The sequence below is a fragment of the Thunnus albacares genome, chromosome 2, assembly GCF_914725855.1.
Source record: "Thunnus albacares chromosome 2, fThuAlb1.1, whole genome shotgun sequence".
In the NCBI taxonomy this organism is placed as follows: Eukaryota; Metazoa; Chordata; class Actinopteri; order Scombriformes; family Scombridae; genus Thunnus; species Thunnus albacares.
In genome coordinates, this window is record NC_058107.1 from 28,813,604 (window position 1) to 28,826,848 (window position 13,245).

The 13,245-nt window shown below is 39.9% G+C and overlaps 1 protein-coding gene across 18 annotated transcripts in view; it reads left to right on the forward strand.

Moving 5' to 3' along the window:
• LOC122999833 (zinc finger protein 883-like) overlaps window positions 1-13,245 on the forward strand; it is a 44,416-nt gene that overhangs the window by 19,345 nt on the left and 11,826 nt on the right. For 2 of the 18 annotated variants that reach the window (XM_044377139.1, XM_044377128.1), the window contains exons 1-2: window positions 9,348-9,862; window positions 11,148-12,302. The exons of 2 other annotated variants lie outside the window; for them this stretch is intronic. In XM_044377139.1, coding sequence (XP_044233074.1) covers window positions 9,691-9,862; window positions 11,148-12,302 — 1,327 coding nt within the window. In that variant the 5' untranslated portion in view covers window positions 9,348-9,690. Of the gene's footprint in view, window positions 1-256; window positions 561-2,519; window positions 2,546-3,763; window positions 5,234-6,995; window positions 9,863-11,147; window positions 12,303-13,245 lie in introns of those variants that run through there. 14 more of the 18 variants (XM_044377157.1, XM_044377148.1, XM_044377194.1 and 11 more) reach the window with 13 other exon arrangements.

Below are 13,245 nucleotides of genomic sequence, written 5' to 3' on the forward strand. Positions count from 1 at the left end.
CTGTGAAATAAATGTCCAATACAAAATGTTGCATTTCTTTGAGTAATTGATATCAAAACTGCACAAAATGGATAAATTCAAGTGCAAGTACCTCGAACCTTTATGAATGAATTTTCTCATGTCCGAGTTACGAGTTCTTATGTCTAGTTTAAACACAAAACCTCTGTGCAGTTACTGCTGCTAATTTATAAGCCACAAATGACACTGAGACAACTCGTTACAACAAGCGGAACGAAAAACCACAAGATTCCGCTGTCGGAACTTAACAGTGTAACATCCAGCGGAAGTAAACAACACAGGAGCTAGTCACGTAGGTTGCTAGGTGTCCTGTGCTTGGAAGAAGTCTCTCAGCAGGACAGAAATACATCTAACTTGTAATTAAACAACAATGTCTTCAGTTGAGAGTTTGAGAGAGTTCATCAACGAGCGACTAACTGCTGCTGCTGAAGAAATATTCGGAGTTTTTCAAAAAACTATCGTCGATTACGAGGAAGAGATCAATCGTCAACGCAGACTGCTGGACATCATTTGGAAACCTGAAATAAAGTTACACAGAATAGGTCTGTAAAACCTTAATTATTTTTAAAGTAAAACATAGGAATCAGCGTTATAGCACCACAGTGGTTAAATCATATACTTGCAGTTATTTGCTCGGATGGCTACGACGCTTATCTTCTGCTTCAGGTTTGAGGGAAAAGTTAGTGGAAATAATAAGAAAAGATGATAAATAATCATTTAGCGGCAGATTCTTCGTTTTTGCACCACTTACACCTGTGAAAAGGTGTTAGGCATCGTAGCAAAAGCCTTAACGCTGTTTAAACGCACTTTCAGATCTGTGAAACAAAGAGACTCATAAAAGCAATGATTTGAAACTCCAGATTTCACAAATCTAAGTACAGTGGTTTTTAAGCTGGACCTGGTCCAATCCGGTCTGGATGGAGAAATATCAGTAAACTCAGTCGTTTGTCTGTTTTAATAGCCAAACAAAAGTAAGTGTTATTGGAACCAAATCATACTTCATATTTATTACCCCATATCCGTATAAGAAACAGCAATCACATTCATAATCACAGATCACATTTGGTTGAGGAGGGATGGGGGTTAAAGGAGGAGAGGTAGGCTGAATTCATACCAAATCAGGCGTTACAGCAAAAACGCCAGTCCTCCAATTCATTTGAATGGGGGTGGTGCGTTTAGACTCGGGTGTGGGGGCTGAAGGGGCGCTGCAGCAGCCTGCAGGGAGAAAGTTGAACAAGAATCAACTTTTGGAGAGTCACGCTGCAGTGGTCAGTCACAGCCAGCGATCAGACTGATCAGAGCTATATAACCCTGCCATTAGGGAGGACAATGATGTTACTAGGAAGAAGGGAGGACGTTTCTTTTCATTTGATAAAGTTAAAAGTAAAGTTAGGCTTTACTGACAGCTTCCTGACTCATTTTGATGATGATGAGAGGAATAAATAATTTCACAGTGGCTACAAATAAACACACCCACACAACCAGATTTGGGCTGAATACGGCCTTTCAGGTAGGAAGGCTTAGCGCGTAGCTTCTCTTTCTTGGGCAGACAAAACTTTCCTCCCAAACAGGCTCTGGGTATAAACACACTTCCTCAGCCCAGGATTGTTTGGGGTGATCCAGGAAAATCCAGGCGGTTCTTTTTACTACTGCCACTCTCTTTTACTTTTATGTAGTTTGCTGTTTTTCTTTAAGAGATTGCGTAGGTTGTCCAGAAACTGGATTAAGTTTAGTTATTTCCTCCTTTTCACTCTCACTCCTCTCTGCCTGCCTCCATGCTGCTTTTGTCAGTTTCCCCTCCCCCCCAGCTCACACGTGTGTCTCATTCATCTCCTCTTCTATACCACTTCCCTTTCTTTTCCTTCTAGGAGGTAAAGTGCTATGCTGCTCTTCTTACCTCATCCCCTTTCTGCCACGCTATGATGTCTAAAACCTTTTTCTCAAGTGTCAGTGGTGCAAAAACAGAGAATAAGCTCCTAAATATCATTATTTACCCTTAACTTTCCCCTCAACTTTTCCCTTAACCCTGAATTGAAAGCTAACTTCAGCATCATTGAATGTATGCATTTTTGGTAGAACTCTCTGATAAGGCACCTTTTTATAAAGGGTTCATAAGCATTAATTAATGGCTTAATTGATGGTTAATAAATCATTTTCTTGTGCTTTATAAATAATTTATAATCCATTAATAAAAGTGTTTTTTGGATTGCCAGGTTGTGAAAACTCCCTCCTTTCTTTATCTAATTCTTGAGGAACACACTTCCAATGTACCGTTCAACCACTTACTGATGATTCAGACAATATGATAGACTAACCTTTAATTGATAACTTTTAAGACCTCATAACAAGTCAGAAAGTCATTTAACCCTCAATGAATGTTTCATAATAATCAACAGTCCTGCAGGTATAAATGATCATGAATCATTAATAAAAGGTTATTGTGTTATGTATTATGTGTGTTAATGTTAATGCTTTACCTTTTCCCCCTTTTGTCCCCACAGAGCTCCCACAGCAACATGTCTGTAAGGAGGATCTTGCTGACCAGCAGCTATTTAACCAGGAGAGAAACTCCAGTCTGGACCAAGAGGACCCAGAGCCTCCACAGATTAAAGACGAACAGGATGAACTCTGCAACAGTCTGGAGGGAGAGCAGCTGGTGCTGAAGCAGGAGACCAAAACCTTTATGTTGACTCCTACTTGTGAGGAAAGTGACAACAGTGAAGATCAGACTCTGGACTTGAGTCCTGATGAAACTCAGAGTGCAACAGAAAGTGAGCATGTTGTCAGCATCTCAGTTCAAAGCTCAGTGGTACCAGAACCAAACAGTGATGACCAGCTCCTCTCTCACAACTCTCATGTAGCTGAGAGCCAAGATCACAAAGGAGGCAAACAAGGAGACTCAGGATCAACTGGGAATACGGAGACAAAACCCCAGAAGAGCCATCATAAAAGTAAAAAAAAAAAAAGGACTCAATTGAATAACCACACAGGTAAAAAGGTGTTGAATTGTGACACTTGTGGGAGAGCTTTTAAGCGTGTTTCCCACTTGAATAGACATCGCAAAGTCCACACAGGCGAGAGGCCGTACCCATGTAACACTTGTGAGAAAAGATTCTTTGAGCTGAATATATTAAAAGTGCATATGAGAATCCACACAGGTGAGAGGCCGTACCCATGTACCTTTTGTGAGAAAAGATTTACTTATCTGTACGCATTAAAAGCGCATACGAGAATCCACACAGGTGAGAAGCCATACAAATGTAACACTTGTGAGAAAAGATTCATTGAGCAGAGTTCATTAAAAGCGCATATGAGAATCCACACAGGTGAGAAGCCGTACCCATGTACCTTTTGTGAGAAAAGATTTACTTATATGTACGCATTAAAACTGCATATGAGAATCCACACAGGTGAGAAGCCGTACAATTGCAAAACTTGTGGAAAAGATTTCTCACGTGGAGATTATTTGAAGATTCACATGAGAACACACAGTAAGAAAAGATTGCCAGATGTCAGACTTGAAAAGACACATTAGAATTCTCCAGATGAGAAGCCCTATCATTGGAAAACATGAGGGAGAGCTTTGTGTTGACTTGACAATCTACATGAGAACCTGCTGCAACACAGAGAAGATTCTGTCATGTGTGAAGTGGAGAAGCATATAAGATTACCACACATGCCTGTAGCCTTGTATGTGTGAAACATTGCAGAGGATTCAGTTATAATACAATCACATAATGGCAGCACATGTTGACAAAAAACAAATAAACAGGACAAACAATTGAGCTGAAACTCCTGTATGCAAGTGTTCACCAACATCTTTATAAATGAATGTAAAATACTCTCCATGAAGAAGAGTTCAGAATATCTTCATGTAAGCTGTACATTGTCAACAGTGTCTTTTTGTCTGCAGTGTTTTTTTTTAATTTTATAATTCTAATGTGTTTTCCTCCCGGTTTAACCTGAGAAAAAATGTTAATGTTAATTGTCAACAGTGCTATCAAGTGTATTCAAACTACAACCTGTTTTTTTTTTTTTTCTTCTTCATGTTACTGTAACTACTAATTTTAGTGTTCACTCCAGCATTTCATTGACAAATTTGGATGCGGTATAGTTTCATATTGGACCTCTAAGTTGTCATTTAGTCAACTAGAGTCTTCTTGTCTGCAGTGTTTTTTTTAAAAAATTTTATCATTTTAATGTATTTTCCTCCCAGTTTAACCTGAGAAAAAAATGTTAATTGTTTGCTGCTTTAGTGATGACGCACAAATTACAGATGATGTTTTGATGTTGAGATTCTTTTTGTTTTTGTTTTCAATCTTATAATTTGTTTGTATTTTTTCCCAGTTTAACTTGAGATAAAATGTTTGTTGTTTTCTGCTTTAGAGATGAAACACAATTTGTAGATGATGTACGACAGGCCAATGGCTCCTCAAGAAACAACACATGATTTTTGTGTGTGTCCCTCTACTTATAGTGATGAACTGCACAGGTCTATAGGTCAACATGTAAAGCTGCTATCTTTTACTCTGGTTACTATACTGCCTTAAATCAAGAAGTCTCCACTGCAGAAAAAGAGTGAAGCTACTATGTAACTATGTTAATCAACAAAAACAAAAGAAAATAAAACAGAACAAACAACAACAAAAAAAGAGCTTTGAAATAAATGTCCAATACAAAATGTTGCATTTCTTTGAGTAATTGATATCAAAACTGCACAAAATGGATAAATTCAAGTGCAAGTACCTCGAACCTTTATGAATGAATTTTCTCATGTCCGAGTTACGAGTTCTTATGTCTAGTTTAAACACAAAACCTCTGTGCAGTTACTGCTGCTAATTTATAAGCCACAAATGACACTGAGACATCTCGTTACAACAAGCGGAACGAAAAACCACAAGATTCCGCTGTCGGAACTTAACAGTGTAACATCCAGCGGAAGTAAACAACACAGGAGCTAGTCACGTTGGTTGCTAGGTGTCCTGTGCTTGGAAGAAGTCTCTCAGTAGGACAGAAATACATCTCACTTGTAATTAAACAACAATGTCTTCAGTTGAGTGTTTGAGAGAGTTAATGAACGAGCGACTAACTGCTGCTGCTGAAGAAATATTCGGAGTTTTTCAAAAAACTATCGTCGAGTACGAGGAAGAGATCGATCGTCAGCGCAGACTGCTTGCTATTGTTTGGAAACCTGAAATAAAGTTATACAGAACAGGTCTGTAAAACCTTAATTATTTTAAAAATAAAACATAGGAATCAGCGTTATAGCACCACAGTGGTTAAATCATATACTTGCAGTTATTTGCTCGGATGGCTACGACGCTTATCTTCTGCTTCAGGTTTGAGGGAAAAGTCGGTGGAAATAACAAAAAAAATCTCTATCCAGACCAATCCGGTCACATTTAAATTCAGTTCCTTTTTGTTATAGAGATTGTTGCGAGTTGTGTGTTAAGAGATTAAATTCAGTTCAGTTCAGCTGAATTGTGCGATATGTGTGGGTTTTTTTGGGGGGGGGGGGGCAGTGGAGTAGGTTCAGTTTGGTTGAGGGGGGATGGGGGTTAAAGGTGGAGAGTTAGGCTGAATTCACACCAAATCAGGCGTTACAGCAAAAACGCCAGTCCTCCAATTCATTTAAATAGGGGTAGTGCGTTTAGACTGCGGGTGTGGGGACTGAAGGGGCGCTGCGGCAGCCTGCGGCGAGAAAGTTGAACAAGAATCAACTTTTGGAGAGTCACGCTGCAGTGGTCAGTCACAGCCAGCGATCAGACTGATCGGAGCTATACAACCCTGCCATTAGGGAGGACAATGATGTTACTAAGAAGAAGGGAGGACGTTTCTTTTCATTCGATTACGTTAAAAGTAAAGTTAGGCTTTACTGACAGCTTCCTGACTCATTTTGATGATGATGAGAGGAATAAATAATTTCACAGTGGCTACAAATAAACACACCCACACAACCAGATTTGGGCTGAATACGGCCTTTCAGGTAGGAAGGCTTAGCGCGTAGCTTCTCTTTCTTGGGCAGACAAAACTTTCCTCCCAAACAGGCTCTGGGTATAAACACACTTCCTCAGCCCAGGATTGTTCGGGGTGATCCAGGAAAATCCAGGCGGTTCTTTTTACTACTGCCACTCTCTTTTACTTTTATGTAGTTTGCTGTTTTTCTTTAAGAGGTTGCATAGATTGTCCAGAAACTGGATTAAGTTTAGTTATTTCCTCCTTTTCACTCTCACTCCTCTCTGCCTGCCTCCATGCTGCTTTTGTCAGTTTCCCCTCCCCCCCAGCTCACACGTGTGTCTCATTCATCTCCTCTTCTATACCACTTCCCTTTCTTTTCCTTCTAGGAGGTAAAGTGCTATGCTGCTCTTCTTACCTCATCCCCTTTCTGCCACGCTATGATGTCTAAAACCTTTTTCTCAAGTGTCAGTGGTGCAAAAACAGAGAATAAGCTCCTAAATATCATTATTTACCCTTAACTTTCCCCTCAACTTTTCCCTTAACCCCAAATCGAAAGCTAACTTCAGCATCATTGAATGTATGCATTTTTGGTAGAACTCTCTGATAAGGCACCTTTTTATAAAGGGTTCATAAGCATTAATTAATGGCTTAATTGATGGTTAATAAATCATTTTCTTGTGCTTTATAAATAATTTATAATCCATTAATAAAAGTGTTTTTTGGATTGCCAGGTTGTGAAAACTCCCTCCTTTCTTTATCTAATTCTTGAGGAACACACTTCCAATGTACCGTTCAACCACTTACTGATGATTCAGACAATATGATAGACTAACCTTTAATTGATAACTTTTAAGACCTGATAACAAGTCAGAAAGTCATTTAACCCTCAATGAATGTTTCATAATAATCAACAGTCCTGCAGGTATAAATGATCATGAATCATTAATAAAAGGTTATTGTGTTATGTATTATGTGTGTTAATGTTAATGCTTTACCTTTTCCCCCTTTTGTCCCCCCAGAGCTCCCACAGCAGCATGTCTGTAAGGAGGGGGAGGTTCTTGCTGACCAGCAGCTCTGTAACCAGGAGAGGAACTGCAGTCTGGACCAAGAGGACCCAGAGCCTCCACAGATTAAAGAGGAACAGGAGGAACTCTACACCAGTCTGGAGGTAGAAGAGCTGGTACTGAAGCAGGAGACTGAAACCTTTATGTTGACTCCTACTTGTGAGGAAAGTGACAACAGTGAAGATCAGACTCTGGACTGGAGTCCTGATGAAACTGAGAGTGCAACAGAGAAAGAGCATGTTGTCAGCATCTCAGTTAAAAGCTTAGTGGTACCAGAACCAAACAGTGATGATCAGCTCCTCTCTTACAACTCTCATGTAGCTGAGAGCCAAGATCACAAAGGAGGCAAACAAGGAGACTCAGGATCAACTGGAAACACAGAGACAAAACCACAGAAGAGACATCATAACAGCAACAGTCACACGAATGACCTAGAGTCTCCAGAGATTAAAGAGGAACAGGAGGAACTCTACACCAGTCTGGAGGTAGAAGAGCTGGTACTGAAGCAGGAGACTGAAACCTTTATGTTGACTCCAACTTGTGAGGAAAGTGACAACGGTGAAGATCAGACTCTGGACTGGAGTCCTGATGAAACTGAGAGTGCAACAGAGAAAGAGCATGTTGTCAGCATGTCAGTTAAAAGCTCTGTGGTACCAAACAGTGATGACTGGCTCCTCTCTCACATCTCTCATGTAGCTGAGAGCCAAGATCACAAAGGAGGCAAACAAGTAGACTCAGGATCAACTAGCAATACAGAGCCAAAACGACAGAAGAGACATCGTAAAAGTAAAAGTCACAGTAACAATGTATGTAACACTACCATGTCAAAGTTTCAGACTCACAAAGGTAAAAAGATTTTGAAGTGTGACACTTGTGGAAAAGCTTTTAAGTATATTTCCCAATTGAATAGACACCTGACAATCCACACAGGTGAGAAACCGTATTCATGTAACTCTTGTGAAAAAAGATTCTCATTGCCAGCTGCATTAACCCTGCATATGAAAGTCCACACCGGTGAGAAGCCGTACCCCTGCAACACTTGTGGGAGAAGATTTAATCAAATGGCAAAAGTGAAAAGGCACATGAGAACACACACAGGTGAGAAGCCATACCCATGTAACAGTTGTGAGAAAAGATTTTCTCATCTGCACGCATTAAAAGCGCATATGACAATCCACACAGGTGAGAGGCCGTACCCATGTAACACTTGTGAGAAAAGATTTATTTATCCGCACGTATTAAAAACGCATATGAGAATCCACACAGGTGAGAGGCCGTACCCATGTAACATTTGTGAGAAAAGATTTACTTATCCGCACGCATTGAAAACACATACAAGAATCCACACAGGTGAGAGGCCGTACCCATGTAACGTTTGTGGGAAAAGATTCTCTGTGACGAGCGCATTAAAAGTGCATATGAGAATCCACACAGGTGAGAAGCCGTACACATGTAACACTTGTGAGAAAAAATTCGCTCAGCTGACCGTATTACAAATGCATATGAGAGTCCACACAGGTGAGAAGCCGTACTCATGTAACATTTGTGAGAAAAGATGCTCTCAAACGGGCCAATTAAAATATCATATGAGAACACACACAGGTGAGAGGCCATACTCATGTAAAATTTGTGAGAAAAGATTCTCTCAAACGGGCACATTAAAACGTCATATGAGAGTCCACACAGGTGAGAAGCCGTACCCACGTAATTCAATTCAGTTCAATTCAATTTTATTTACATAGTGCCAAATCACAAGAAAAGGCATATCAGGGCACTCTTCAGACGTTGCAGGATTCAGTTGTAGTGATTCATTGATAAAACATGCAAGAACATATAATGGCAGCACATGTTGACAAAAAACAATCCATGAACAGGACAAACACTTGAGCCAAAACTCTTGTATGCAAGTGTTCACCAACATCTTTGTAAATTAATATAAAACATTCTCCATGAAGAGGGGTTCAGAATATCTTCATGTAAGTTGTACACTGTCAACAATGCTTTTTTTTCTTCATGTTACTGTTGACAAAAACATTTGTATTTTTTCTAGGTTCGAGATAAACTTTTTATTGTCAAAAGTTTTTTATTAACAATAAAATATTTTTTCATGATGGCTTTTCAAACTGATATTCGTGGTTTTATTGATTGGATGATTAGGAAAACTAAAAATGACATTAAACCTGCAGTGCAGAACTTTTGTCTCCCCCCCTAAGAGTGACGACACAAATACTGTCGACGTCATCACCACAGACCTGATACTTTTTAAATCAGTCGCCCCCACCCTAGTGACGCAACGCCACTGGGGGCGCGCTGAGAAGAGGAGAGTCCGTCCCAGTCAGCAGTTGCAAACCAATCACTGCTGGTTGATGTAAATCACATCATTGCCTGTGTGCTAGCGCGGAAAAATTGCCACAGACATCAGATTTAAAAACTGTGGTGCTGCTTATCTATAAGCCACAAATGACACTGAGACAACTCGTTACAACAAGCGGAACGAAAAAACATGAGATTCCGCTGTCGGGATTTATCAGTGTAACATTCAGCGGAAGTAAACAACACAGGCGCTAATCACGTTAGCTTATTGGCATCCTGTGCTCGGAAGAAGTCTCTCAGCAGAACAATGAGATATCTTATTTGTAATTAAGCAGCGATGTCTTCAGTTGAGTGTTTGAGAGAGTTCATGAGCGAGCGACTAACTTCTGCTGCTGAAGAAATATTCCGGGTTTTTCAAAGAACTATCGTCGATTACGAGGTAGAGATCGATCGTCAGCGCAGACTGCTGGATATCGTTTGGAAACCTGAAATAAAGTTACACAGAACAGGTATGTAAAATTAATTTAACATAAAACATAGGAATCAGCGTTATAACACCATAGTGGTTAAAAGATATACTTGTAATTATTTGCTCGGGTGTGTAGGACGCTTAAGTTAGCTTCTGAGAGGGGGAGGTTAAGGGGGGAAAGTTATGAGAAACAATTACAATAAAAATGAAAAATAAGAATATTTAGCGGCTGATTGTCCGTTTGTGCAACACCTACACGTGTGAAAAACGGTTAGACATCGTAGCAAAAGCTTTAATACTGTTTAAAATCACGTTCAGATTTGTGAAAGCTTTATTTTGCTTTTGAAAAAAGAAAAAAGGATGATTTCACGGATATTTCTCCATTTAGACGACGTTAGACCAGGTCCAGATCAAGAACCACTGTATTTGGACTTGTCAAATCTGGATTAGATTAACAAGAAGGCTACAGAGACCAATTAAAACATGGATATTTGAAAGTCCAGATTTGACAAGCTTAAGTTCAGTGATTTTTGATCTGGACCTGGTCTGATGTTGTCTTGATGGAGAAATATCAGTGAACTTGATGTTTTCTCTGTTTTCAAAAGCAGAATATAGGCTTTACAATTATTAAAATGAAGTTACACAACGTAAAGGCTTTTGCTATGATGTTTAATACTATATCATAAGTTTAAGTGGTGCAAAAAACGGAGAATCAACTTCTAAATATCATTATTTAAGTTTCCCTTAACCTTCCCCTCAACTTTTCCCTTAACCCTGAATCAACATCATCGGATGTCTGCATTTTTGGTAGAATAAGGCACCTTTTATAAAGACTTCATAAGCATTAATTGTTTAATTAATAGTTAGTAAGTCATTTACTAGTGCTTTCTAAATGCTTTTTAAGGGTAGTTTTTAGGTTGCCAGGTTGTGAAAAATCTCATTTGCTTTATCTAATTCTTTAGGAGGACAGTTCCAATGTACCGTTCAACCACTTACTGATGATTTAGACAATGTGATAGACTAACCCTTGATTAATAACTTTTAAGACCTGATAACAAGTCAGAAAATCATTCAACCCTCAATTAATGTTTTATATCAAACAGTCCTGCAGGTATAAATGATTATGAATCACTGATAAAGGTTTATTGTGCTAATGTATTATGTGTGTTAATGTTAATGGCTTATTAAACATTTATCAAGCCTTAGTGAATGATTTATTAACTATTGATTAAGCCATTAATTAATGCTTATAAATCCTTTATACAGGGTACCTTATCAGAAAGCGGTACCACATTTTTTACCTTTTCCCCTTTTTGTCCCTCCAGAGCTCCCACAGCAACATGTCTGTAAGGAAGAGGAGGTTCTCGCTGACCAGCAGTTCTGTGACCAGGACAGGAACTGCAGTCTGGACCAAGAGGACCCAGAGCCTCCACAGATTAAAGAGGAACAGGAGGAACTGTACACCAGTCTCAAGGTAGAAGAGCTGGTACTGAAGCAGGAGACTGAAACCTTTATGTTGATTCCAACTTGTGAGGAAAGTGTTGTCACTTTCCTCACAAGTGAAGATCAGACTCTGGACAGGAGTCCTGATGAAACTCAGAGTGCAACAGAGAAAGAGCATGTTGTCAGCATCTCAGTTAAAAGCTTAGTGGTACCAGAACCAAACAGTGATGATCAGCTCCTCTCTTACAACTCTCATGTAGCTGAGAGCCAAGATCACAAAGGAGGCAAACAAGGAGACTCAGGATCAACTGGAAATGCAGAGACAAAACCACAGAAGAGACATCATAACAGCAACAGTTACACGAACGACCCAGAGCCTCCACAGATTAAAGAGGAACAGGAGGAACTCTACACCAGTCTGGAGGTAGAAGAGCTGGTACTGAAGCAGGAGACTGAAACCTTTATGTTGACTCCAACTTGTGAGGAAAGTGACAACGGTGAAGATCAGACTCTGGACTGGAGTCCTGATGAAACTGAGAGTGCAACAGAGAAAGAGCATGTTGTCAGCATGTCAGTTAAAAGCTCTGTGGTACCAAACAGTGATGACTGGCTCCTCTCTCACATCTCTCATGTAGCTGAGAGCCAAGATCACAAAGGAGGCAAACAAGTAGACTCAGGATCAACTAGCAATACAGAGCCAAAACGACAGAAGAGACATCGTAAAAGTAAAAGTCACAGTAACAATGTATGTAACACTACCATGTCAAAGTTTCAGACTCACAAAGGTAAAAAGATTTTGAAGTGTGACACTTGTGGAAAAGCTTTTAAGTATATTTCCCAATTGAATAGACACCTGACAATCCACACAGATGAGAAACCGTATTCATGTAACTCTTGTGAAAAAAGATTCTCTGTGCCAGGTGCATTAACCCTGCATATGAAAGTCCACACCGGTGAGAAGCCGTACCCCTGCAACACTTGTGGGAGAAGATTTACTCAAATGGCAAAAGTGAAAAGGCACATGAGAACACACACAGGTGAGAAGCCATACCCATGTAACAGTTGTGAGAAAAGATTCTCTGAGCTGTGCGCATTAAAAGTGCATATGAGAGTCCACACAGGTGAGAAGCCGTACCCATGTAACACTTGTGAGAAAAAATTCTGTGATTTGGGTGCATTAAAACGGCATATGAGAGTCCACACAGGTGAAAAGCCATACCCATGTAACACTTGTGAGAAAAAATTCTCTCATCTGTGCGCATTACAAAAGCATATGAGAATCCACACAGGTGAGAAGCCGTACCCATGTAACACTTGTGAGAAAAGATTCTCTCAGCTGGGCGCATTAAAAGTGCATATGAGAATCCACACAGGTGAGAAGCCGTACACATGTAACACTTGTGAGAAAAGATTCTCTCAGCTGATCGTATTACAAACGCATATGAGAGTCCACACAGGTGAGAAGCCGTACCAATGTAACACTTGTGAGAAAAGATTCTCTCAGTTGGGTGCATTAAAAGTGCATATGAGAGTCCACACAGGTGAGAAGCCGTACACATGTAACACTTGTGAGAAAAGCTTCGGTGATATGGGCGCATTAAAACGACATACGAGAGTCCACACAGGTGAGATGCTGTACAATTGCAAAAGTTGTGAAAGAGGTTTCATGCGTAGAAATCAATTGAAGATCCACATGAGAACGCACAAGAGGGACAGGACTCTGTCAGATGTCAGACTTGGAAAGAGACATAAGAATTCATCCAGATGAGAAGCCATAGAATTGCAAAACATGAGGGAGAGCTTTGTGTTTGTTGTGGATATTTTGAGCGATGGTCAGCACCTCAGTGGAGAAAAGCAAACACGAGCCTTTTATGTCTTAAAGCTGAAAATGTTTATTGAAGGACTTACCGATCTACACAAGAATAACCTACTGCAACACGGAAAAGAGTTTGTCATGTGTCTGAATTGTTTGTCATGTGC